Below are 24,349 nucleotides of genomic sequence, written 5' to 3'. Positions count from 1 at the left end.
CACACACACACACACACACACACACTCACACACAGACACACACACACACACACGAACGCTTCTGTACATACATGCGATGATGTTTCCATAACGGTTCTTCATTCTGTTCTCATCTTTTTTGGCCGAGTCCCACGGCGCCGCCTGTCCTTCAAAGAAGCTCTAAAAGACAACAACAAAAACACGGTTAGCAGAACAAACATGAGCGACAAACAGCAGGTCAAAGGTCAGGACAACACATGAGAATGTAGTCGGACATAAACAGCCAGAGAAAAGAGGAAAATGAACTTTATGATCATGAAACTGAACGTGCAGCATCTCCATTACCACAGAAAATCATTTCAAATTACTCTAGAGTTTGACATGAGCATGTTTACTCTAATAAGCATACAATACACAGCACAAGCAAACATATTACTATTGTTCAATTATTATTATACATTTAACTGAATATTTAAATTATTTATTATATTAAAATCAATTAACATATTAATTTTATATTATAAAAATTATGTTACAAATTACTGTTAATATTAAACATTTAATTGAATACTCCATTTAATATTAAAAGTAATAAAAATATTAATAGTACATTTTTAAAGTGGTAAATTATTATTAAACATTTCATTAAATACATATTTCAAATTAAAATCAAACAAAAATACTGATATTATATTATTAAAATTGTTAAATTATTAATAGACATTTAATTTAATTTTTATTTAAATTATATAATATTAAAATCCAACAAAACATTCATAGTTTATTATTAAAATGGTTAAATTATCATTAACCATTTAAGTGAACATTTATTTAAATAATTTAAAATTTAAACAAAACAAAAAATATTAATAGCGCATTAATACAATTCTTAAACTATTTTGAACATTTAATTGAAAATGTATTTAAATTACTTAACATTAATATCAAACAAAAATATTAATAGTATATTATTAAAACGATTAAATTATCATGAAACATTGAATTGAATGTTTAAATTATTTAATATTAACATCAAATAAAAATATAATTAGCATATTATTAACATTGAATTTTATATTTTAATATTAAAATCAAACAAAAATGTTAATAGCCTATTAATAAAATAAAATAAAAAATTAATATTAAAATTTTATCAAAATATTTAACATTACATTTTATTGTAACATTATTGCAATTTTCTACAATCTATAATATTTACACATACTTCTAACACATAATAAATTAAAACACACAGCCCATTTTTAACATTCTCAACATTTCTCTTGCCTCATCTGCCATCTTGCATATTTTTTTTACTTGTTGCAATGCATTCTGGGATTATCTTATGCACAAAGAATTCATGCAATGTTAAGCTAAAATAAAAAGAAAGCATCTTATAAAGTGGCATAATCACACCTACAGTATAATGCCTTAAAGTGCTGCCTACATAGGTACACACTCACAACATAGCAAGCAATGTTTATTGCATTGCATCCACTTCCAGTATTTTTAATCTGAGGGTTTAGTTAATATTATTTTCTGAGGCAAGCGCTGACCGCAGGAGCTCGATCACGGCGTGAGATTTACATCGAACCACATGAAAGCACAAGAGAGACAGACAGAAAGAGAAAGGCAGCCGACGTTTGTGCCTCCTCAACAGAAACTCATCAAACATTAATGCTCCGCTCGCCGTGCAATTACAGCTAATTATGAAAATGCACTTCAGCGCTGGCTTCTGAGGGCCGTGGGGCTGGTCTCTGCCGTTTCTCTGTGTAAGTGTGGAGGTGAGACAGAAATAGAGCTTGATATTCCTCGTCTAGAGACAAGAGATATGATTGCGGTGATTGTGCTAAACACAATGATGACACCAGCTTCATCTGCGGGAGACACGGCTGATCATCGGCTCTTTCTGCTTAATGACGGCTTGATATTCACTGACGTAAAGACCACCGGAACGCAGCTTTCTGACGAGCATCTCGGAGTGAAGCGCTTCTGTTAGGAGGCTCTGTGATTGAGGTTAGAAGGAAAGTGTTGTGGTTTCTCCAGGCATGAATCACAGCAGAAGGAGAGACGAGTCAGATTTAACCTGCAACGCTCTTTCATTTCCAGCACGGTAACCTTTAGAAGACTTACAGAAACAGAAAAACTACTTTGAGAGAAAAGTCTTTCATTCTGAAACTCAACACGTCTGTGTGCAGTAAATAAATAGAAACACATCTTATCTTCAAATGCACTAGTGTTAAAATGTTTCTGAAAGAGTCTCTTCTGCTCAGCAAGGCTGCATTTATTTGATCAAAAATACTGTAAAAATAGTGAAATATTATTCTAATCTAAAACAGCTGTTTTCTATGTGAATATCTATTAAACTGTAATGTATTTCTGTGATCAAAGCTGTATTTTCAGCATCATTACGCCAGTCTTCAGTGTCACATGATCTTCAGAAATCATTCTAATATGCTGATTTGCTGCTCAAGAAACATTTCTGATTATTATCAATGTTGAAAACAGTCGTGCTGCACAATATTTTTGTGGAAACCGTGATGCATTTTGTTTTTCAGGATTCACAGATGAATAGAAATTTGACATTTGAAACATTATAAATGTCTTTACTGACACTTTTGATCAATTTAATGTGTCATTAATGAATAAAAGTATTGATTTCTTTGATTAAATGTATATGTGAATATATATATACTGTGTATATATATATATATATATATATATATACAAAATAAAATGTATTAATAGAAATACTAAAAACAACAAACACAACAAAATTACTAAAACTGTAACTAATATTATAATGAAAATAGAAAACATAAAAATAAAAACCAAATCAAAACATTTTTAAACACTCAATTGAATACTTATTAAAAATAATAAACACACAGCGTCTCCGACATGCTGCTTCAACACTAACTGCGGTTACTGAAACCACGCCTTCTTTCTTTGCGTGCACATTTGGGCAGCATTATGCTAATATTTCCACATAGTGAGGTAGATATGCGGGGGCGTGTTAGAAAGAGCCATTTTAGGGGGGCGTGGCAGAGTCTTAACTTTGATAAAGAATATCTCTTGGGTTTGAGACTTTAGTCTTTGCAACTTCAGGGATCTTATCTATTCACGAACAGCTTGTAACACTCCAGAGAGAAAGAAAAACTTGAAATCGCATCATATGACCCCTTTAAATATTCAAGACGGTCACACACAGACGCCTCAGAGAGTATTTACACAGCTAAGACGTGTTATGAAGCGTAGATTCTGTCAAACAAACACTGACGGCGCTTCTCTGTGCTTTTACTGGTGTATAAAAACAAGACACGCAGAAAAACAGGCTCAACTTACTGGAATAATTCACCCAGAAATGTAAACTCCATCATAATTCAAACCAATAAGACTTTGGTCAATCTTTAAAACACAAATTAAGATATTTGTAATGCCCTGAGAGGTTTAGATCATCGTTTAGATGTAAATAAAAGGCTAAATAAAATCTGTTCATCATATAAAATGATTGTATCTATGAATTAAACCGCTCCATTCACATGGATTCGTTTTGTGACACATTTATGATCTTTTTGGATCTTTTAGGTTTTGGTTCCCTTTCAATGGAGGAACAGAAAGCTCTCAGGCTTCATTAAAAATATCTTCATTTGTGATTAACCAAAGTGTTAATGGTTCAGAACGACATTAAGGTAAGTCAGGGTTATTATCTTTAACTAAAACTATATATATCTAAAAAATAATAATAATAAAAATAAAAACTGAAATAAATTAAATATAAAAAACATTTTTAAATAAAATTAAATACAAATAAAATAAACAAAATAAACATTAACAGAAATAAATTGAATATAAAAAAAACTTAAACTTATTTTAAAAAATAATTTTAATAATACAAATACAATGAACATAAATATTAACCGAAATAAATTAAATACAAAAATGGTTTATCTTATTTTTGTTATTTTTATTAACTAAAATAAATTAAATATTTAATAAAAAAACGTATTTTATTTTATTTTTATTGGCTAGTTGCCAAACCAACATTTCTCATTTTCATGTAGTTCAAGTTGAAGTACTAAAATAACTAAATAAACTAAAACTAAAAACTACACTTGATAAAAACTATATAGACAAAAAAATAAAAAATACTAATAAAAAGGGCAAAAAAAAAATTTGTTTTTTACATTTATTCTAGCTCATTTCAAAGGGCAGCATTTCTCATTTTCATTTAATTTAACTTGAATCAATAAAACATCTAAAACTAATAACTAAAACTATTTATATTTAAAATTTATTTGAAACACTTAAAAAAGATAGTAAATATAGAGATAATAAAAACATAAAATTACATACATTTCAACAAAAATTAAAATGAAAACAGAAAATATAAAAACAAAACCCAATTCAAAATATTACCAACAACTTTAACAGTTTTTCAGTGACATTAAAACAACACTGGGGCGAGTACATGACGACAGTACTTTTAATTTCGGGTGAACTGTCCCTTTAAGAGTTGCTGAAGTGAAACAGGAGAGAATAATGATTTTCAGACTTTGCTTGATGGGAAAATAATCTTTTGAAATATAAAAATGTGGTGCTGAATAAATAAGCTTCACAGCAGACTGGAATGGAGCGGATGGAGAAATGGCTGGCAGGAAGCTCCAGGCTGTTTCTGTCCCTCTAGGCCACTCGCTGTGATTGGCTGAGCCTCAAATCCGCAGCCAATCAGACACATGACCGGAATCATGAGCCCAAACTGTGGCGATGCTAAAAACCAGATCTGGATTCGTCCAGAATGAGAGGAGCGACTCGAACGATAACATTAACTTGCGTTTCGTCTCAGTGGCACTGAGGATAAAAGCAGGAGGTGAAATCAAATCTAATAAACAGAGTCATGAAATGAAATTGATGCTGAATAACACGCGCTCTCTGAAAGATGTCAAAACAAGCATGAATAAAACAAGCATCAACCCAACTTAATAATGCATGTTGTAAAATGCAGTTGTCAATTCCCTGCTGCTCTTTATTGTTATGCATCCCAGCATGCTCCAGGTATTTGTGGATGCATTACCTCCCCCTCTGTGACGTCTGACAGCGACTAGTAAAGCTTTACAGTTTGCTCCAGAAGCTTCTAATGGGTTTTATCCACAAATAAACTTCCTCAGACAGTTTTTAATGCGATTTGAGCGTCAGGTGTTCAAATGTTGGATTCTGACACTATAAATATACATTAATAAAAGATGCTCAGACTGCAGAGTTCATAGAAACTGACCCTTTGCTAAGCTCCGCCCCTCACGGTTACTGTTGCTAATGCTGAATATTATTCTTACATGGGCTGGAATGAAATATGACACTGTTTCTATTTAAAGAAATAGTTAAATTGTGTCGTAACATGATTTAAAAACCAAAGAATTTGTGAAATCTGTTTTAATTTTAATTTTAGAAGTTTAGAATTTTTATTGTTTTTTTTACTGTGTAATAATGAAACAAAATAACAATAATAATATGACATGGTTTCTCTGAAGAAATAGTTAAATTTTAGTGTACCATGATTTAAAACTGAAAAAATTGTGAATCAGAATCAGGTTTAAATTAGTTTTAATTTTTTGATGCTGTTTTCATTTTAGTTTTTGTTAAAGTTTTAGTAATTTGGTTGTTTTTTGTTATTTATTACGTTTTATATTTATTTATTTCATATTATAGAAGACCATTTCCACCCTGGAATAAAAATAAAAAGGTAATAGTGCCTTTTTATCTCACAATTCAGACATTTTTCTGCCATGGAATTAAAAATAAAAAAATTAAAATCTCACAATTTTGATTTTTTATATCTCAATTCTGACTTTTCAACTCAAAAGAAAAGTTTATATCTTGCAATTCTGAGTTTATATCTCTGATAATAATACATTTTAATAAATATCTAAAATATTATTAAATCAAGAATAAATACAAATTCTAATTTAGAAATTCGAAAAAATTCGAAATTAATAAAAAAAAAATTCTAATAAATTCAGAATGCTAATTCTGAAAAAAGTGAATTGCAAGACAAAAAGTCAAAATGACCCTTTTTATTTCTTTAATCTGTTTTTATATTTTAGTTTTAGTTACTTTAATTCATCAAGTTAAACTAAATGAAAATGAGAAATGTTGTCTTGACAACTAGCTGAAATAGAACATATATTTTTAAATTTCATATAAATTTTATTTGAAGTAAAAAAAAAAATCTTATGGCTTTGCTTTTATTTTTTTTTGTAATAACTCTGATCAAACACTTTTTTACAGTGAAAATGATACATGAATGACCCAAGATTATTTAAAGATGAAAATAAAAATAAAAACATCTCTGCGTATTACAAGCAACCCGGCAACTATACTTTTGGAAAACTTTCAATGCAATTTTACGCAAACTGTCTGATAATATGGCGGGGGGCAACCGTTGCTAAGGTAAGACTGGTGAAACTACAGGAGCTTCAAGACAAACTACAGGACAATCGGGAGCTAACGAGTCATATTAGCAACTAACAAGCAACTAAAACATCTTACATATATCCAAAAAGGGCTGCTTACCTCATTTATCTTTTCCAAAGTTAATGTACGGAATAACAAGAAGCAAAAGAAAGATAAGGGAATATTTTAGTGTAGGTCATCTCAAACCACTATTCAACATGGAGGAGAAAACACAGTCAAGACAAGCAACTTTCACTTGGAGGAAGGGACGAGGGAGTGAGTGCTGAACTCCACTTCTACCTGAACTCTAAAAACAATCTTTATCCATAATGAATCGAGCCCTCGGGCGGCTCGCAACCCAACGGGTGTCTGGGCTGAAATATTCATTTCACTGAGATGTGAAGGATAAAGCTGTGAGGTTATGGTGAGAGGATGCACAAACAGAGCTGCCCACGTCTCGCAGTCGCTTTAGACGTTAACAAACAGCTCGCGCAAGTCTGTGTGTGTCTGTGTGTGTGTGTGTGTTTGTGTGTGTGTGTGTGTGTGTGTGTGTGTGTGTGTGTGTGTGCGAACAATTTTGATTTTTTATATCTCAATTCTGACTTTTCAACTCAAAAGAAAAGTTTATATCTTGCAATTCTGAGTTTATATCTCTGATAATAATACATTTTAATAAATATCTAAAATATTATTAAATCAAGAATAAATACAAATTCTAATTTAGAAATTCGAAAAAATTCGAAATTAATAAAAAAAAAATTCTAATAAATTCAGAATGCTAATTCTGAAAAAAGTGAATTGCAAGACAAAAAGTCAAAATGACCCTTTTTATTTCTTTAATCTGTTTTTATATTTTAGTTTTAGTTACTTTAATTCATCAAGTTAAACTAAATGAAAATGAGAAATATTGCTTTGGCAACTCGCTGAACTAAAATAAGTTTTTAGGGTTTTTAACATTTGATTTCAAATAAAGTTTATTTTATTTCAGTAATTATCTTCTCATGGTTTTAGTTTTATTTTTTTCTATAATAACTCTGATCAAACACTTTGTTTTTTACAGTGAAAAATACCCATCTCTGTGTATTACAAGCGACCCAGCAACTACGTTTTTTGAACATTTTAAATGCAATTTTATGCAAATCAAAAGACTTGCATTAGAAAAAGGACAACATCCTGTCTGATAATATGCGTGCGGCAACAGTTGCTAAGGAAGGACTGGTGAAACTACAGGAGCTTCAAGACAAACTACAGGACAATCGGGAGCTAACGAGTCATATTAGCAACTAACAAGCAACTAAAACATCTTACATATATCCAAAAAGGGCTGCTTACCTCATTTATCTTTTCCAAAGTTAATGTACGGAATAACAAGAAGCAAAAGAAAGATAAGGGAATATTTTAGTGTAGGTCATCTCAAACCACTATTCAACATGGAGGAGAAAACACAGTCAAGACAAGCAACTTTCACTTGGAGGAAGGGACGAGGGAGTGAGTGCTGAACTCCACTTCTACCTGAACTCTAAAAACAATCTTTATCCATAATGAATCGAGCCCTCGGGCGGCTCGCAACCCAACGGGTGTCTGGGCTGAAATATTCATTTCACTGAGATGTGAAGGATAAAGCTGTGAGGTTATGGTGAGAGGATGCACAAACAGAGCTGCCCACGTCTCGCAGTCGCTTTAGACGTTAACAAACAGCTCGCGCAAGTCTGTGTGTGTCTGTGTGTGTGTGTGTGTGTGTGTGTGTGTGTGTGTGTGTGTGTGTGAGCGAGTGAGTGTGTGTGTGTGTGTGTGTGTGAGCGAGTGTGTCTGTGTGTGTGAGCGAGTGTGTGTGTGTGTGAGAGTGAGTGTGTGTGAGTGTGCGTGTGAATGTGTGCGTGTGCATGTGTGAGTGTGTGTGTGTGTGTGTAGATAATGCACATCACATCGTGGAGAAAACGGAGAGATAAACCTTGTGCGCTCAACGGGATTCAACAGAACTGGAGCGGTTTGGTGATGACATGAGCTCATGGAGATAACACTGCAAAAAATGCTCTTTCTCAGTATTTCTGTCTTGTTTTCCAGTACAAATATCTAAACATTCTTAAATCTTTAGGATATATTTACTTCAGAAACAAAATTACTTATAGTAAGACTTGTTTTTCCATAAAAATGATCACATTTAAGTGAGTTTATGGTAAAAAAATATTTGCCAATGGGGTAAATTAAAACAATAAATAAATAAATCATTTTTAAAATTAAATCTCGCTTCACATTTTTCAGAAAATGAGTGAGTATTTTAAGTAAATGTATCTTGATTTAAGAATATTTAGATATTTGTACTGGAGAACAAGACAAAATACTTAAGTATTCTTAAATCAAGATACATTTACTTATGCAAAATGACCTAAGATATTAAGTCTTTAGTTTATTCTTAAAATAAGTTATTTTGCATCTCAAGCAAATAGATCTTGATTTAAGAATATTTAGATATTTGTATTGGAAAACAAGAGTATATTAAGTCTTGCTTTCTGAAAACTATGTGAGTTCTTGCTTAAAACAAGAAAAATATCTGCTAATGGGGTCCAAAAAATAATCATGTTTTCCCTTTGAAGTTTATTTCTCTGTTCCCCTTGATACAATTGTTTTTTCTTGTTTTAAGCATAAACTCGTTAAGGGACTTAATATCGTAAGTCACTTTGCTACTAAGTTAATGTTGTTACATAATTGCACTGGAAAACAAGACAAAAATACTGAGCCAAATAGTTTTTGCAGTGAATATCAATAGAATAGTTCAGCCAAAAATTAATAAGTTGTCATTTCAAACCTGTATGACTTTCAAAAAGAGATGTTGAACAAAATGTCTCTGAAAAAAAAAGTCAAATTTTTTGCATAGTAAATTGAAGCTTGCACATTCTGCTAAACATCTCCTTTCGTGTTTCACGGAAGACACAAGTCAAGATTGGAACGACATTGGGGTGAGTGTGTTTTTGCCTGTGGTGATTATATTCAATTACCACCGTTAAAAATAATATGCAAACTGCATGCAGCGACATACAAACGTGTGACGAAACAAATGATGTTGAGAGTAAACTAAAGAGAAATTAAGCAAAAGGATGCACCTCGTATTCCTCTTTGAAGCCGTAACCCTCGGCGCACTTCATCTGCGTGATGTGCTGGAGAAGATCGGCCACACGGATGGCCGGATGAAGCTGTCCCGTCTGATATGGGACATCCACCGCCTCGCGTTTCTTGTAGGAGTGAGTGTGTGACTGAACCAAGCTGCTGGTCTCGCTGTTCATGGTGTGGTTCTCGTCTGACGGGAAAAACGCAAGGGACAAACGGTCAGCAAACGCAGAAGAAAACTGCAAAGGATTGGATGAGCAGTAGGTTGACGACTACATGAAGAGATGAGCACAGAACAACAGGTGAGTCGAATCCAAACATGTGCATAAACAGAACGCCGGTAACATCAAAACAAAACCAAGCCGTCTGTTCTAGCTAAATAAACTGGCTATCCGATGTCAAAATGAGGTCGCACGAATGGTGAAATGGTGATGTCTGGATGTGGCACCTTCACGACAGGGTTGGGAACCAAAAGAAAGCACATTTGAGGATGCAGGTGAGTGGAGGGTGTCACATTTACAGCGGTGGCCAAAATAATTAGAACGCTAGTATTTTCAGCAGCTAAAAATGGGTTTAAAGTCAGTTATTTCTATCTTTTGCTGTAGTGTGTCGGTAGGAAATATCAGTTTACATTTGCAAACATTCATTTAGCCATTAATTGTAATAATGCATTGAGATTTTTGTGCTCGTGTGTGTGAGCGAGTGTGTGTGTGTGTGTGTGTGTGTGTGAGCGAGTGTGTCTGTGTGTGTGAGCGAGTGTGTGTGTGTGTGAGAGTGAGTGTGTGTGAGTGTGCGTGTGAATGTGTGCGTGTGCATGTGTGAGTGTGTGTGTGTGTGTGTAGATAATGCACATCACATCGTGGAGAAAACGGAGAGATAAACCTTGTGCGCTCAACGGGATTCAACAGAACTGGAGCGGTTTGGTGATGACATGAGCTCATGGAGATAACACTGCAAAAAATGCTCTTTCTCAGTATTTCTGTCTTGTTTTCCAGTACAAATATCTAAACATTCTTAAATCTTTAGGATATATTTACTTCAGAAACAAAATTACTTATAGTAAGACTTGTTTTTCCATAAAAATGATCACATTTAAGTGAGTTTATGGTAAAAAAATATTTGCCAATGGGGTAAATTAAAACAATAAATAAATAAATCATTTTTAAAATTAAATCTCGCTTCACATTTTTCAGAAAATGAGTGAGTATTTTAAGTAAATGTATCTTGATTTAAGAATATTTAGATATTTGTACTGGAGAACAAGACAAAATACTTAAGTATTCTTAAATCAAGATACATTTACTTATGCAAAATGACCTAAGATATTAAGTCTTTAGTTTATTCTTAAAATAAGTTATTTTGCATCTCAAGCAAATAGATCTTGATTTAAGAATATTTAGATATTTGTATTGGAAAACAAGAGTATATTAAGTCTTGCTTTCTGAAAACTATGTGAGTTCTTGCTTAAAACAAGAAAAATATCTGCTAATGGGGTCAAAAATAGTAATCATGTTTTTCCTCTGAAGTTTATTTTTCTGTTCCCACTGACAGAAATGTTTTCTTGTTTTAAGCATAAACTCATTTAATTTTCAGAAAGCGGGACTTAATATCGTAAGTCATTTTGCTTCGTAATTAAATGTTTTGATTGTGCTGGAAAACAAGACAAACATACAGAGTAAGAAACTTTTTGCAGTGAATACTAATAGAATAGTTCTGCTAAAAATGAATAATTTACTCACTCTCATGTCATTTCAAACCAGTACGACTTTCAAAGAGAGACATTGGACAAAATGTCAAAATTTCTACATCAAGAGAAATTGTTGTACAGAAAACTGAAGCTAAACATTTCCTTTTGTGATTCACAAAAGACAAAGTCAAGTTTGGAACGACACTGGGGTGAGTGTGTTTTTACCTGTGGTGATTTATTCAGTTACCATCCTTAAAAAGTAAGATGCAAACAGCATGCAGTGACATACAAACGTGTGACAAAACAAATGATGTCCAGAGTAAACTAAAGTAAAAGGACGCACCTCGTATTCCTCTTTGAAGCCGTAACCCTCGGCGCACTTCATCTGCGTGATGTGCTGGAGAAGATCGGCCACACGGATGGCCGGATGAAGCTGTCCCGTCTGATATGGGACATCCACCGCCTCGCGTTTCTTGTAGTGTGACTGAAGTGACTGAACCAAGCTGCTGGTCTCGCTGTTCATGGTGTGGTTCTCGTCTGACGGGAAAAACAAACGGTCCAAACGGTCAGCAAACGCAGAAGAAAACTGCAAAGGATTGGATGAGCAGTAGGTTGACGACTACATGAAGAGATGAGCACAGAACAACAGGTGAGTCGAATCCAAACATGTGCATAAACAGAACGCCGGTAACATCAAAACAAAACCAAGCCGTCTGTTCTAGCTAAATAAACTGGCTATCCGATGTCAAAATGAGGTCGCACGAATGGTGAAATGGTGATGTCTGGATGTGGCACCTTCACGACAGGGTTGGGAACAAGCACATAGCACATTTGAGGATGCAGGTGAGTGGAGGGTGTCACATTTACAGCGGTGGCCAAAATAAGCTAGTATTTAGTATTTTCAGCAGCTAAAAATGGGTTTAAAGTCAGTTATTTCTATCTTTTGCTGTAGTGTGTCGGTAGGAAATATCAGTTTACATTTGCAAACATTCATTATGCCATGTATGTGTTTCTGTATATAAGAGATAGGAAGGGGAAGAAAAAATACCTGCGTCAAATCCCATATGGTGCAAATGATACCTAGTTTCAGACCGCTGAATTTTGTTAAGTTTTAGGCACTTGTGTAAAAATTCTGTAAAATGAGGATGCTGTCAAACATAATGTCATAAATAGATTTTCTTGATCAATTAACTATATAAAATCAAGCATTGGTGCAAGCATCTTTTGCGTTTAGAGCAGCTTTTGCCCTCGGTGCACTTGAGCAGAGTTTCTCAGGAGCTTTGCAGGAGGTTTCTTGAAGCATCAGTTCTTCTGGATCGAGTCTGTCTCAGTTTGTTCTGTTTCTTCATGTCCCTCCAGACAGACTGCTGATGATCAGATCTGGGCTCGTATTCACAAAATTTAACAGCACTGTAGCTTTGCAGGAGGTTTCTTGAAGCGTCAGTTCTTCTGGATCGAGTCTGTCTCAGTTCTGTTTCTTCATGTGACTCCAGACAGACTGATGATGATCAGATCTCTGTGTGGAGCACAAAACTCTCACTGCATTATTACAATTAATGGCAAAATGAATGTTTGGAAATGTAAACTGATATTTCCTACCGACACACTACAGCAAAAGATAGAAATAACTAACCATTTTTAGCTGCTGGAGATACTAGTGTTCTAATCATTAGCTGCCACTGTACTGTATGTATGAAGAGGGTGGCAATGCTAGCTAATGGTAGGCGAAATGCGACACAAGGCCATGCGAGAGAGGCGACACGGTTTGAGGGGAGAGGGGGGAGCGGATCCCACTGACAGTCACCCCCAAAAAACACAGGGCCGATTGGCAACTTACCATTAATGGGCACTTTTTAAGAGGATACATAACAGGTTAAATGTGAAGAAAGAAAACAGGAAGAGAGAGGAAAAAGGGTGTAAGCAACAAGATAGTTGAAGCAAGAGCAGCTACACATGAAGTCCAGAGACTATCTGAGGTTCTGACTGACTTGCGCTGAACCGTCTGAGGTGTCAAAATGAAGGAATGAGACGAGGCCGAATCTGAACCTGCTCAACGCTCGGGTTCCCCAAGTAAAAATCCCATTCAGGCCCTCCACCGTTAACGGATAAAACTTTCTAAACAGACCTATACAAGCTCGGAAGTTACGTGATTCAAGCCGGCATTTCAAAGTTTATCATGGATCAAGTGATGAAATTTGTTTCAGTTCTGCAAATCGAAATGACATTGATCTTGCAACATTGTTTCAATGTTGCACTTTTCCTACAGATCTTGTTAAAATGTACTTGTTAAAAAAACCTGTTTTAATCACAGTTCAATGTTTATTCAATGTCATGGATCAAGGCTGATTAAGTGATCTTGCTGAACTCTAACATTTTTGCATTAAATGCCGATGTTTTTCAAGATTGATATAACAACTGACTTTATTTCAACCACATTTCAATGTTTATTCAATGTCATGGATCAAGGCTGATTAAGTGTTGAATTTTGTTTCAATTTCGCAAATCAAATCAACAGTTTCCTTGCAACGCTGTTTGAAAGTTTAACTTCTATATATGTATATAGATCTTGTTAAAATTTTAATTCTGTATTTTAAGTACTTTGGTAATGCTTTTGCATTAAACATAATTGTTTTTCAATGTTGAAACAACAACATATATTATTTCAACGCTTGTTCATGGGTGAATTGAATCAGTGTTGAATTTTGTATCAATTTTGCAAATCGAATTGACACTGATCTTGCTGAACTCTAACATTTTTGCATTAAATGCCAAAGTTTTGCAAGATTGATATAACAACTGACTTTATTTCAACCACATTTCAATGTTTATTCAACGTCATTGAACAAGGTTGATTCAGTGTTGAATTTTGTTTCAATTTTGCCAATCAAATCAACAATGACCTCGCAACGTTGTTTCAACGTCTTACTTTTCTTACAGATCTTGCTAAAATTTCAAAGTTGAACTCTGTTTTTCAACATTGAAACAACACTGACATTATTTCAACTCTGACATTATTTATTCAATGTCATTGATCACGGTTGATTTCCTACAGATCTTTTTAAAATTTCAATGTTGAGTTGTAAGCATTTTGTTCGTATTTTCACAACCATTTATATCTAAACATTTTTTTTAACATTGAAACAACTTACATTATTTCAACGCTTATTCAAGGGTGATTCAACATCAGGAATCAAGGTTGAATCAGTGTTGAATTTTGTATCAATTTCGCAAATTGAATTAATGTTGATACTGCAACGTTGTTTCAATGTCTTACTTTCTTGTTAAAATTTCACTGTTGATTTCTAAGTATTTTGTTAAACTTTATAGAACTATTCAGAACTAAACGTTGCCAGCGTTGACATTATTAATTGACATTATTTCAACTACATTTCAACATTTAGGCTATTCACAGGTAAAGATCAAGGTTGAATTGTTTCAATTTTGTTTCAATTTAATTTCAGTGTTGATTTTGTTTACCTTTTTACAACCATTTAGCCCTCATTTTTATTTTTTAACGTTGAAACAACAACTTACATTATTTCAACCGCATTTCAAAATGTATTCACGGGAATCAAGGATGAATTGTTGTAGAATTTTGTTCAGTTTTGCAAATCAAATCAGTGTTGATACATTGTTTCAACATTTTACTTTTTGTACAAAACTTCTTAAAATTTAAATATTGATTAAGACTTGTGTTCATATTTTTAAGCATTAAACACTAAACTTTTTTCCACCGTTCAACGTTTATTTACAAGCAAATCAATTTCACGGATGTAGAAGATATTAGTTTTACAATCAAATCAACATTGATATTGCAACATTATTTCAACCTCTTCTCGCACAGATCTCAATAAAATATTGCATTTTGTACGTTTTCACAACCATTTATCACTAAATATTTTTCCAATGTTGAAACAACACATTTCAACGTTTATTCCCAGTTGAAGCAATGTCATGGATCAAGGTTGAATCATAGTGAAATTTTGTTTTGATTTTGCTAATCGAATCAACATAGGTATCACAACAGTATTTCAACCTTTTTCTTTTCCTACAGATCTTGTTAAAAAAGAATTTTGTTCACCATTTCAGAACCATTTAGCACTAAACTACATAAATTTCAACACTGAAGATCTGAGATCTGCTTCTGTAGATGCCTAAAACCTGCAGTTTAAAAAAAATCATGACGTAAATAGCGATTCTGAAGCAGTGAATGAACGCAGTATAACTAGATAGCTAGTTACCTACCCAAAGTCATTATTTTGGTCATCATTTACTTGCAATCAAGTCATTCCAAACCTGCATGACTTACTTATTTGTGTGGAACACAATACAATGAAAGTCAATGGGGTCCAAAGTTGTTTGGTTCCCAACGTTCTTCAAAATATCTTGTGTTCCACAGAAGAAAGAAATGAGCAAATGATGACAGAATTATATTTTTTTGGGGTGAACTAATCCCGTTAAGACAACAGAAGATTAATTCTTTCGTTAGTACGCATTCTTGTGTCTTTCGAATGAATGAATGGGAAAAATACTTCTTGAACCCAAGATATCATTTAATATAGTGATTTGGAGCTGTATGGGTATTTCTCTAAAAACTGGCATGTGCACAATTTATTTTATAATGACAAAGTGTGTTTAAACGCTATCGTGAGCATAAAGAGCGCGTCTGAAGACACTGATGGAAATGACCATGGGTCGCTTTATATAGTAAAAAAAATAGTAAAAATTGTGAAATATTATTCTAATTTAAAACAGCTGTTTTCTATGTGAATATCTGTTAAACTGTAATTTATTTCTGAGTTCAAAGCTGAATTTTCAGCATCATTACTCCAGTCTTCAGTGTCACATGATCTTCAGAAATCATTCTAATATGCTGATTTGCTGCTCAAGAAACATTTCTGATTATTATCAATGTTGAAAACAGTTGTGCTGCACAATATTTTTGTGGAAACTGTGATACATTTTATTTTTCAGGATTCACAGATGAATAGAAAGTTCAAAAGAACAGCATTTACTTAAAATATAAATCTTTTGTAACACTATAAATGCCTTTAATGTCACTTTTGATCGATTTAATGCATCCTTGATGAATAAAAATATTTTCTGTTTTTATAGTAATTTTAGTTAACGTTTTAGTAATTTTGTTGTGTGATTTTGTAATTTTTATTTGCTTTATTATTCACTTGCATTTCAGTTTTCAAGTTAAATTAATAGGAGAAATGTCGCGACTAGCTAAAATAAAATTATATTATTTAAAAAACAATTATTTTAGTATACTTCAGTTGATTTTATTTTGAATAACACTTTAAGGATTTTTATGATAACTGAAATAAAATATATTTTTTTAATATTTTATTTTAGTAAATGTAATATATTTCAGGTACATTTTCAGAATTATATTTTTTGGGGTGAACTAACCCCGTTACAGAAGACAACAGAAGATGAATTCCCTCGTTACTGTGTCTTTCAAATCAATGAATGGGAAAAATACTTCCTGAACCCAAGATATCATTTAATATAGTGATTTGGAGCTGTATTTAGTTCATAGTTTAGCATTAAAATGGGTATTTCTCTAAAAACTGGCATGTGCACAATTTATTTTATAATGACAAAATGTGTTTAAACGCTATCGTGAGCATAAAGAGCGCGTCTGAAGACACTGATGGAAATGACCATGGGTCGCTTTTTTCGTTCGTGCCACACTGTCACTCCCCCCTCATCCGGTCCACATTATCTGTCCATGCACATGAGAGGTCATAGACATACGTGACGTCACACGCACGACACGGAATGCGGATGGGATGGGGTGAAGCCTCGGCTCGGGGAGGAATAAACCCTCAAGTCTCACACAGAAGAGAAAAGCAGGCAGGTATGAATGTGAGGAAGCGTCAGATCTACTTCCTGTCTGTCTCTCGTCAACACAAACAAGCTATTCTCAGGACACCGTCATGTGTGGAACAGAAACAGAGGTTTTCTCACCTAAGATTGCGGTCGGCACGAAGGGATCTGCTCACGGCCGAGAGACATGCAGAGGTTTACAGAGAAGAGAAAAGCGGGTCAGTACACACTGATCCAGATCAAGTCAGTACTGCATTAGTCAGGAAGGTTAAACAGGTGAACATACAGACTTAACTGGTTACGCATGAAATGGTTTGACATAGTTAATTAGCTGGGTACCTTGCCCATAGAAATAATGTTTTTTTTATGTGCATTTATTTAATCAAAAATATAGTAAAAATTGTGAAATATTATTCTAATTTAAAACAGCTGTTTTCTATGTGAATATGTGTTAAACTGTAATGTATTTCTGTGATGTGCAGCTGTATTTTCAGCATCATTACTCCAGTCTTCAGTGTCACATGATCTTCAGAAATCATTCTAATATGCTGATTTGCTGCTCAAGAAACATTTCTGATTATTATCAATGTTGAAAACATTAATATTTTTGTGGAAACTGTGATACATTTTATTTTCCAGGTTCTAAAGACAGCATTTATTTGAAATAGAAATCTTTTGAAACATTATAAATGTCTTTACTGTCACTTTTGATCAATTTAATGCAGCCTTAATAAATAAAACCAATGTTATTTTTGTATCATTAAGATATTATTATAGTTTTAAATAATACTTTATGCTCAATAAAAATTCATTTTTTTTATATTTTGTGTTTTTATTTTAATTTCAGTTAAAGTTTTAGTAATTTTGCTGTTAATTTTTATTTCAGTTTTAGTTATTTTAGTACATCAAGTTAAATTAAATTAATATTTAAGTTTTCATATTTTAGACAGTAGTTTTCAATTTTATTTTAGTTTGTTTAGTATATTTCAGTTGAAGTTTATTTCATTTCGAGTAAGTTTTCTTTTTTATTTCAAGTATTGCAAATGTTTGTTTTAATTGTTTTTATGATAGCTGAAATACATTTTTTTTATCAATTTAATGCAGCCTTAATAAATAAAAGCAATGTTATTTTTGTATCATTGAGATATTATTATAGTTTTAAATAATATTTTGTGCTCAATAATAATTAATTTTTATATTTTCTGTTTTTATTTTAATTTTAAAGTTTTAGTAATTTTGTTGTTAATTTTGTATTAATTTTTATTCCAGTTTTAGTTATTTTAGGTCATCAAATTAAATAAATATTTAAGCTTTCATATTTTACATAGTAGTTTTCAATTTTATTTTAGTTTGTTTAGTATATTTCAGTTGAAGTTTATTTCATTTCGAGTAAGTTTTTAAAAAAATAAAATAAAATACGTTTTTTTTATATTTATTCAGTTAAAGTTTATTTTATTTCAAGTAATGCAAATGTTTGTTTTAATGGTTTTTATGATAGCTGAAATAAAATAAGTTTTTAAAAGATTTTATTTAGCATATTTTAGATAGTTTATTTTTAATGCAAGAAATGAAATTTCTTTTTTTTTTTTAATGATTTTTAGCTTTTGTTTACTAGAATAACCCTGAATAAAAGTAAACATTTCCTAAAAATAAAAAATAAAAATCTTACTGACCCCAAACGTTTGAACGATATATATCTTCTAAAAGTGTATTTTTGTACTCTTTAGTGGTACTCAAGGATATACATGAGCTCAAAGTAACAGATGTGAGTTAAAGGGACTCCTGTATGCGGTCTCTAAAGCTCAGCTGAGCAGAGCAAAGCAACAGACATGACAAAAGCTCAGAGGAACGCAGAGCTTTACCTGGATAGTAGGAGTTTGGCACGGCGGTGCTCAGTGTGTTAGTCTTCAGGGTAAAGGACGACGGCGAGGAGACAGCTTTCAGAAGAAGAAAGCAGGCAAGATGTGATGAATACATCTGAATTCTTAAAACACTGACAAACATTTCAATGTGACTTACACTCAAACATGTCACTATACAATAAATGAGCTTTATTTGTATTTTGATGTTGTTAACCATGTTGTTAAAGTTATATGAACAGCATGTGTGTTTCTTCTCTGCACCAGCATTATTTTAGCATACTACACTCTAAAAATTGCTGGGTTTGTCCCTATTTTACCCAGCACTGGGTTGTATTTAACCCAGCATTTTTTAGAGTGTACTGATGTATACTTATATCAAAGTTCTTTTTGTTAATATTTTGAATCAGATATTATTTTTATATTTTCAGTTTTTTCTTTTTTGTAATTTTGTTGTTTTGCCATTTTTATTGCATTTTTATGTTTCAGTTTTAGATGATTTAATTCGAGTTATTTTAGTATACTATTGATATACTATTAAATTGTTTGTTAATTTTTTTGAATTTTCTGTTTTCATGTTAATTTTAGTTAGTTTTAGTAATTTTGTTGTATGTTTTTGTCTTTTTTTTTTTAAATGTCTAAATAGCTTTTAAGTTTTATTTTTCAGTTTTAGATTTAGTTTTAGTTGTTCTAGTATACTACTGATATATGTTTAAAGTTTTAGTTAATATTTTATGTTCTTTTAATTAAAATTTTAGTAAAAAAAATTAGTAATTTTACTGTACATTTTTCTCTTTTTTTTAATATATCTACATAGTTTTTATTAAGTTTTAGTTGTAGATTATTTAGTTTTAGTTATTTTAGTATACTGTTAATATACTATAAAACCTTTAACTAGATTTTATTTTTATATTTTTTGTAAAATATTATTATTGTCTATATAGTGTTTAGTTTTAGTTTATTTAGCTTTGGTTATTTTAGTTTCTGAGTACTGATACACTTTTAAAATGTGTAAATATTTTGAAGTAGATTTTATTTCTTTTTTACGTTTATTTATTATTTTTTTAATTTTAATTTTAGTCAAAGTTTTAGTAATTTTGTAGTATATTTTTATAATTTTTTAAAGTATCTATATAGTTTTTATTTACTGAGTTGAAACTTTTTATTTGAGTTATTCTAGTACTTTAACTTAAACTAATGAAAAGGTGAGCATTCGCTGTGAGCAGGACGGCCGAGAGACTGACTGTAAATCATGACTCAATCAATCATAATAACGACTCATTTGAGCCCTATCAATCTGGTGATCTGGAAAATGTGGATGGAATTTACTTTTGATTTAATTTGGCAAAATTTGGATGAATAAAGCAAAAGTAGGGATGAACACTTCATAGATTCGCGATACAGACTACGGTCTGTGAATATTATGATAGAAATATATTACTACTGTACATTATAAATGTGCTTCTTGAAATAATAATAAGAATAGTACAGTTTACTAATCATTATTTTTTTATGGAATATCACACAATTTTTCATCTATTTTTTTATTTAAATAGTAAGTCTCTGTTGTGCAGCATTTTGTTAGCAAAATAAAATAAATATTACATTTTAAAATATTAATGAAATTGTTAAAGTTTTATGCATTCATGTGATTACCACCATTTCTGATAATAAATCTGTATTACATCATAAAACACAGAAACTAAATAAATGAATGAATAAATATATAAAAACCACACAGAATAAAAAAAAATAATAAAACAATTTCATATACAGTAGGTCATTATTAAAATGTAATACATTCCTAAACTGTTAAAGTTTTTGTAATTATTAAAATTGTAATAAATTTTTTAATTGTTATAGTCTTCTGAATTTAAATGATTACATTACAAAAATTCAATTAAACCATTAAAATGGAATCCAGAAATCATTCATAAATAAATAAATATCATAGGACACTATTATTGTTTAAAAAAAATTATGAATTTTTTAAATGGTTAAAGTTTTATGAATTCAATTTAAATAATTAAACCATTAAAATGGAACCTAAAAATTTAAAACAGAAAACACAATATTTCTGAAAAAATGAAACATTTCACGAGGAACTATTATTGTTAAAATATTTATGAATTTTTAAATTGTTAAATTTTCATAAATTCAATTGATTAGACATCCTTTTATTTATTAGTAAAATTTAATTAAACCATTAAAATGGAATAAATAAAAAATAAATAGGACAATATTTGGCTGAGATACAGCTATTTGAAAATCTGGAATATGGAATATGGAAAAATATTGAGAAAATCATCTTTAAAGTTGTCCAAATGAAGTTCTTAGCAATGCATATTACTAATCAAAAATTAAGTTTTGATATATTTATGGTAGGAAATTTACAAAATATCTTCCTGGAACATGATCTTTACTTAATATCCTAATGATTTTTGGCATAAAAGAGAAATTGATAATTTTGACCCATACAATGTATTGTTGGCTATTGCTACAAATACTGCTTTAGTGCTCCAGGGTCACATATTAGACGCATTAAATCATTTTAGGATACTTTTATTGACATGTCTGGAGTTTGCTCAGTATAGAAGAGAGCTCCAGACTCTTCAGTGGTCTTCAGTGTTTGCACAGACGAGGGTTTGTATGGTCTTTGGTGGACTGTGGTGTGATGCTCAGAGACTCACTGCGTCCGTTGAGGTTGTGTGTGTCCATGAATGAAATGGCCTCGTCGCAGCTGGTGCCCTGCTCAGCGTAGCTCTTGTCCATGGAGTTCACCATCACCGTCATCTCCTGCCTCGTGCTGCTCAGCGTCTCCTTACGCTTCTTCGCCAGTTTCCTTCAGCAAAACACACACAGAGCACATTTCAGACCCAAGTCTCAGTCGCTCTTTAAAGTCTGTGTTACTTCGAGAAGTAGACAGTTGCTTCTCTGTGGAGGAGCACGAGTCATGAGAGACTGTGTGGAGAAACTGGATGCATCTGTGTAGAAATCAAGCATGCTGCACACCGACGCATGTCACAGTATTTATCTTACGGCTGCATGATTTGGGGGTAAAAAAAACACATTGGAATTGTTCTGTAAAAAAACTGCACAATTTAGCCAAACATTTTGTGAGTGTACATCTAACTAATTACTGGTATTATAATAAAACATTAAAAAGAATAAGAAATATTACTATTGTAATATTTCACTATAAAATAAAAGAGCATTTACGGGAACAAAAGAAAATAGTTTTTTACAATTTACAGAAAAACTGTAAAAAAAAAAAAAATTACAGCTGGACAATTTAGCCATTTTTTGTGATTTTATAACAATATAACTAAATATTTTCATTATTAATATTAATCAATACAAATACAAAAACAAAAAATATTACTATTGTAAGATTTCATTATGTATAATAAAATGTATAATTATTAAAAAAAAATCTAATATTTCTGAAAAATAGCAATGATAATAATTTTACTTTACAGAAAATAGTAAAAAAAAAAATCCAGCTTCACAATATAGCAAAACTTTTTTTTGTGATTTTATACCAATAAAACAAATTACTTTTATTATTATTATTATTTTTATCAACAATAATATTACTAAATAAAAACAGCAAACAAAATAAGAAATATCACTGTTGTAATTTCATTGTTATATTTCATTATAAAATAAAAAAGACAAATATAAGATTTTTTACAAAAAATTGTAAAAATAAAAATACAGCAGCACAATTTAGCCAAAACTTTTGTGATTTTATATCAATATGACTAACTACTTTCATCATCATCATTATTATTATTAGTATTATTATTACAAAATAAAAATAGTAAACAAAATAAGAAGTTGCTATTGTAACATTTCACTAAAAATGAAAACAATTACAGTAAAATTACAATACTACTACAAATATTACAAATAATATTTATGGCTGTTGTCATTTCCTAATTTTTTCAAATGTTAAATCCCGTAAAAGCACACAGTGTCACGCTTCATTCTAAAACATGCATTGCATAAAGTTATTTCATTAAATCACAGCCTTTGAGATTTGACAGTCACACTGAGCCATAACGCAATTTCAGTTTTATTTTGGTTTTAATTCAGTTTTAGATTTAATCGTAAGCCCTGGTTTATTCCTCTTCATCAAATGAAGTGAATAAGACAGCTGTTTAAAAGCGCCCAGCGTGGACTGTGTTTCTGACATGAATTCAGCGGCTCATTTTCATGGCGTTAAACAGCAGACGGCAGCAGCAGCAGCGCTCAGAGACGCTCACTAATGCACACTCCCGAGAGCGTCTGTCGCGCCGAACAGAACCGACTGATGGCCTCGGGCTTCAGGACAGACTGAGATCCGCTGCAGCGGCTCAAACACTCGTCTCGCTTTCCTCAGCTTTCATTAAGAGCGGCTTTGGTGATGATGACATTCAGTCAGGGGAGGCTGATGCAATGTTAGTTTGTATTTGGGCTAACACTGCTCAGGTAACACTGAAAACACTCTCTACTTAATCATACATTATATAAATATATATGTGTATGTGTGTATGTACAGATACAAGCTGCAGATACACTGCTGACACTGTAGCTCTGCTGAGACACTTAATGCGCAATACAAGGAACCAAAACCAATGCTATAAATATATATATATATATATATATATATATATATATATGTAAGGGATAATCAACGGTTCGCTGTGCATTAAAGGATTTTAAATGCACGACGTGGAGGCAAATATGCAGAAGATGCTGGAAAACTGAAGTTTTCTGAGGAACAGAGCTCAGTTTAACTGTTCAGAACAAACAAGGGACTCATGAACAACCATCACTAAACAGAAAACAGTCGTGGATCATCCAGGTAACAAACACAGTATGAAGAACCATAGTCAGGTTCACAAACTTTTGAAGGGGGTTATTTTAATAATTTCAGCTATTTTTTTTTCTCTTGTGGACTATATGTAAACATTTTATGTAAATATCTTACTCAGGACAGTACTAAATAAACAATAACATGCATTTTGTATGACCTCTCTTATTTTGTTAAAATTATTCACATTTTAACAGATTCTGCAAGGGGTTATATATAGCATTTTTATTGATAATGATCATTTCATGTTATTTATTTAAGAATAAAAATACAGATCTACATACATATAAATACAGATTGATATATTTATAAAACAACTATTATTATTATAATAATATTACAACTGTTAACATATAAACATTTAAATTGATATACCGTATATAATGAAATCATCATTATTATTAATTGATATTACAATTCATTGATTTTGCATTCTTAATTATATATATATACATTTAAAATTACACAAAAAAATGTTTATTACACTTTTTTTTAAAACATCCTGTATATATGTGTGTGTGTGTGAGTGTGTGAGAGTGTGTGTCTGTGTGTGTGTGTGTGTGTGAGTGTGTG

At 31.7% G+C, this 24,349-nt stretch overlaps 1 protein-coding gene across 1 annotated transcript in view; it reads right to left on the bottom strand.

Annotated features, from left to right (window-relative positions):
- Window positions 1–24,349, bottom strand: part of LOC107663746 (receptor-type tyrosine-protein phosphatase mu-like) — a 313,414-nt gene that overhangs the window by 50,485 nt on the left and 238,580 nt on the right. The window contains exons 20-25 of the mRNA XM_016454059.1: window positions 21,609–21,760; window positions 18,922–18,996; window positions 17,201–17,227; window positions 13,059–13,070; window positions 9,531–9,724; window positions 72–159 (exon numbers count right to left, since the gene is read on the bottom strand). Of these exons, the coding sequence (XP_016309545.1) occupies window positions 72–159; window positions 9,531–9,724; window positions 13,059–13,070; window positions 17,201–17,227; window positions 18,922–18,996; window positions 21,609–21,760 (548 nt within the window). The remainder of the gene's footprint in view (window positions 1–71; window positions 160–9,530; window positions 9,725–13,058; window positions 13,071–17,200; window positions 17,228–18,921; window positions 18,997–21,608; window positions 21,761–24,349) is intronic.

This window comes from Sinocyclocheilus anshuiensis, unplaced genomic scaffold (assembly GCF_001515605.1).
Source record: "Sinocyclocheilus anshuiensis isolate Anshui unplaced genomic scaffold, SAMN03320099.WGS_v1.1 scaffold2305, whole genome shotgun sequence".
In the NCBI taxonomy this organism is placed as follows: Eukaryota; Metazoa; Chordata; class Actinopteri; order Cypriniformes; family Cyprinidae; genus Sinocyclocheilus; species Sinocyclocheilus anshuiensis.
Note: the sequence above shows the minus strand (reverse complement) of the source record. Positions and strands in the feature narration are given on the sequence as shown.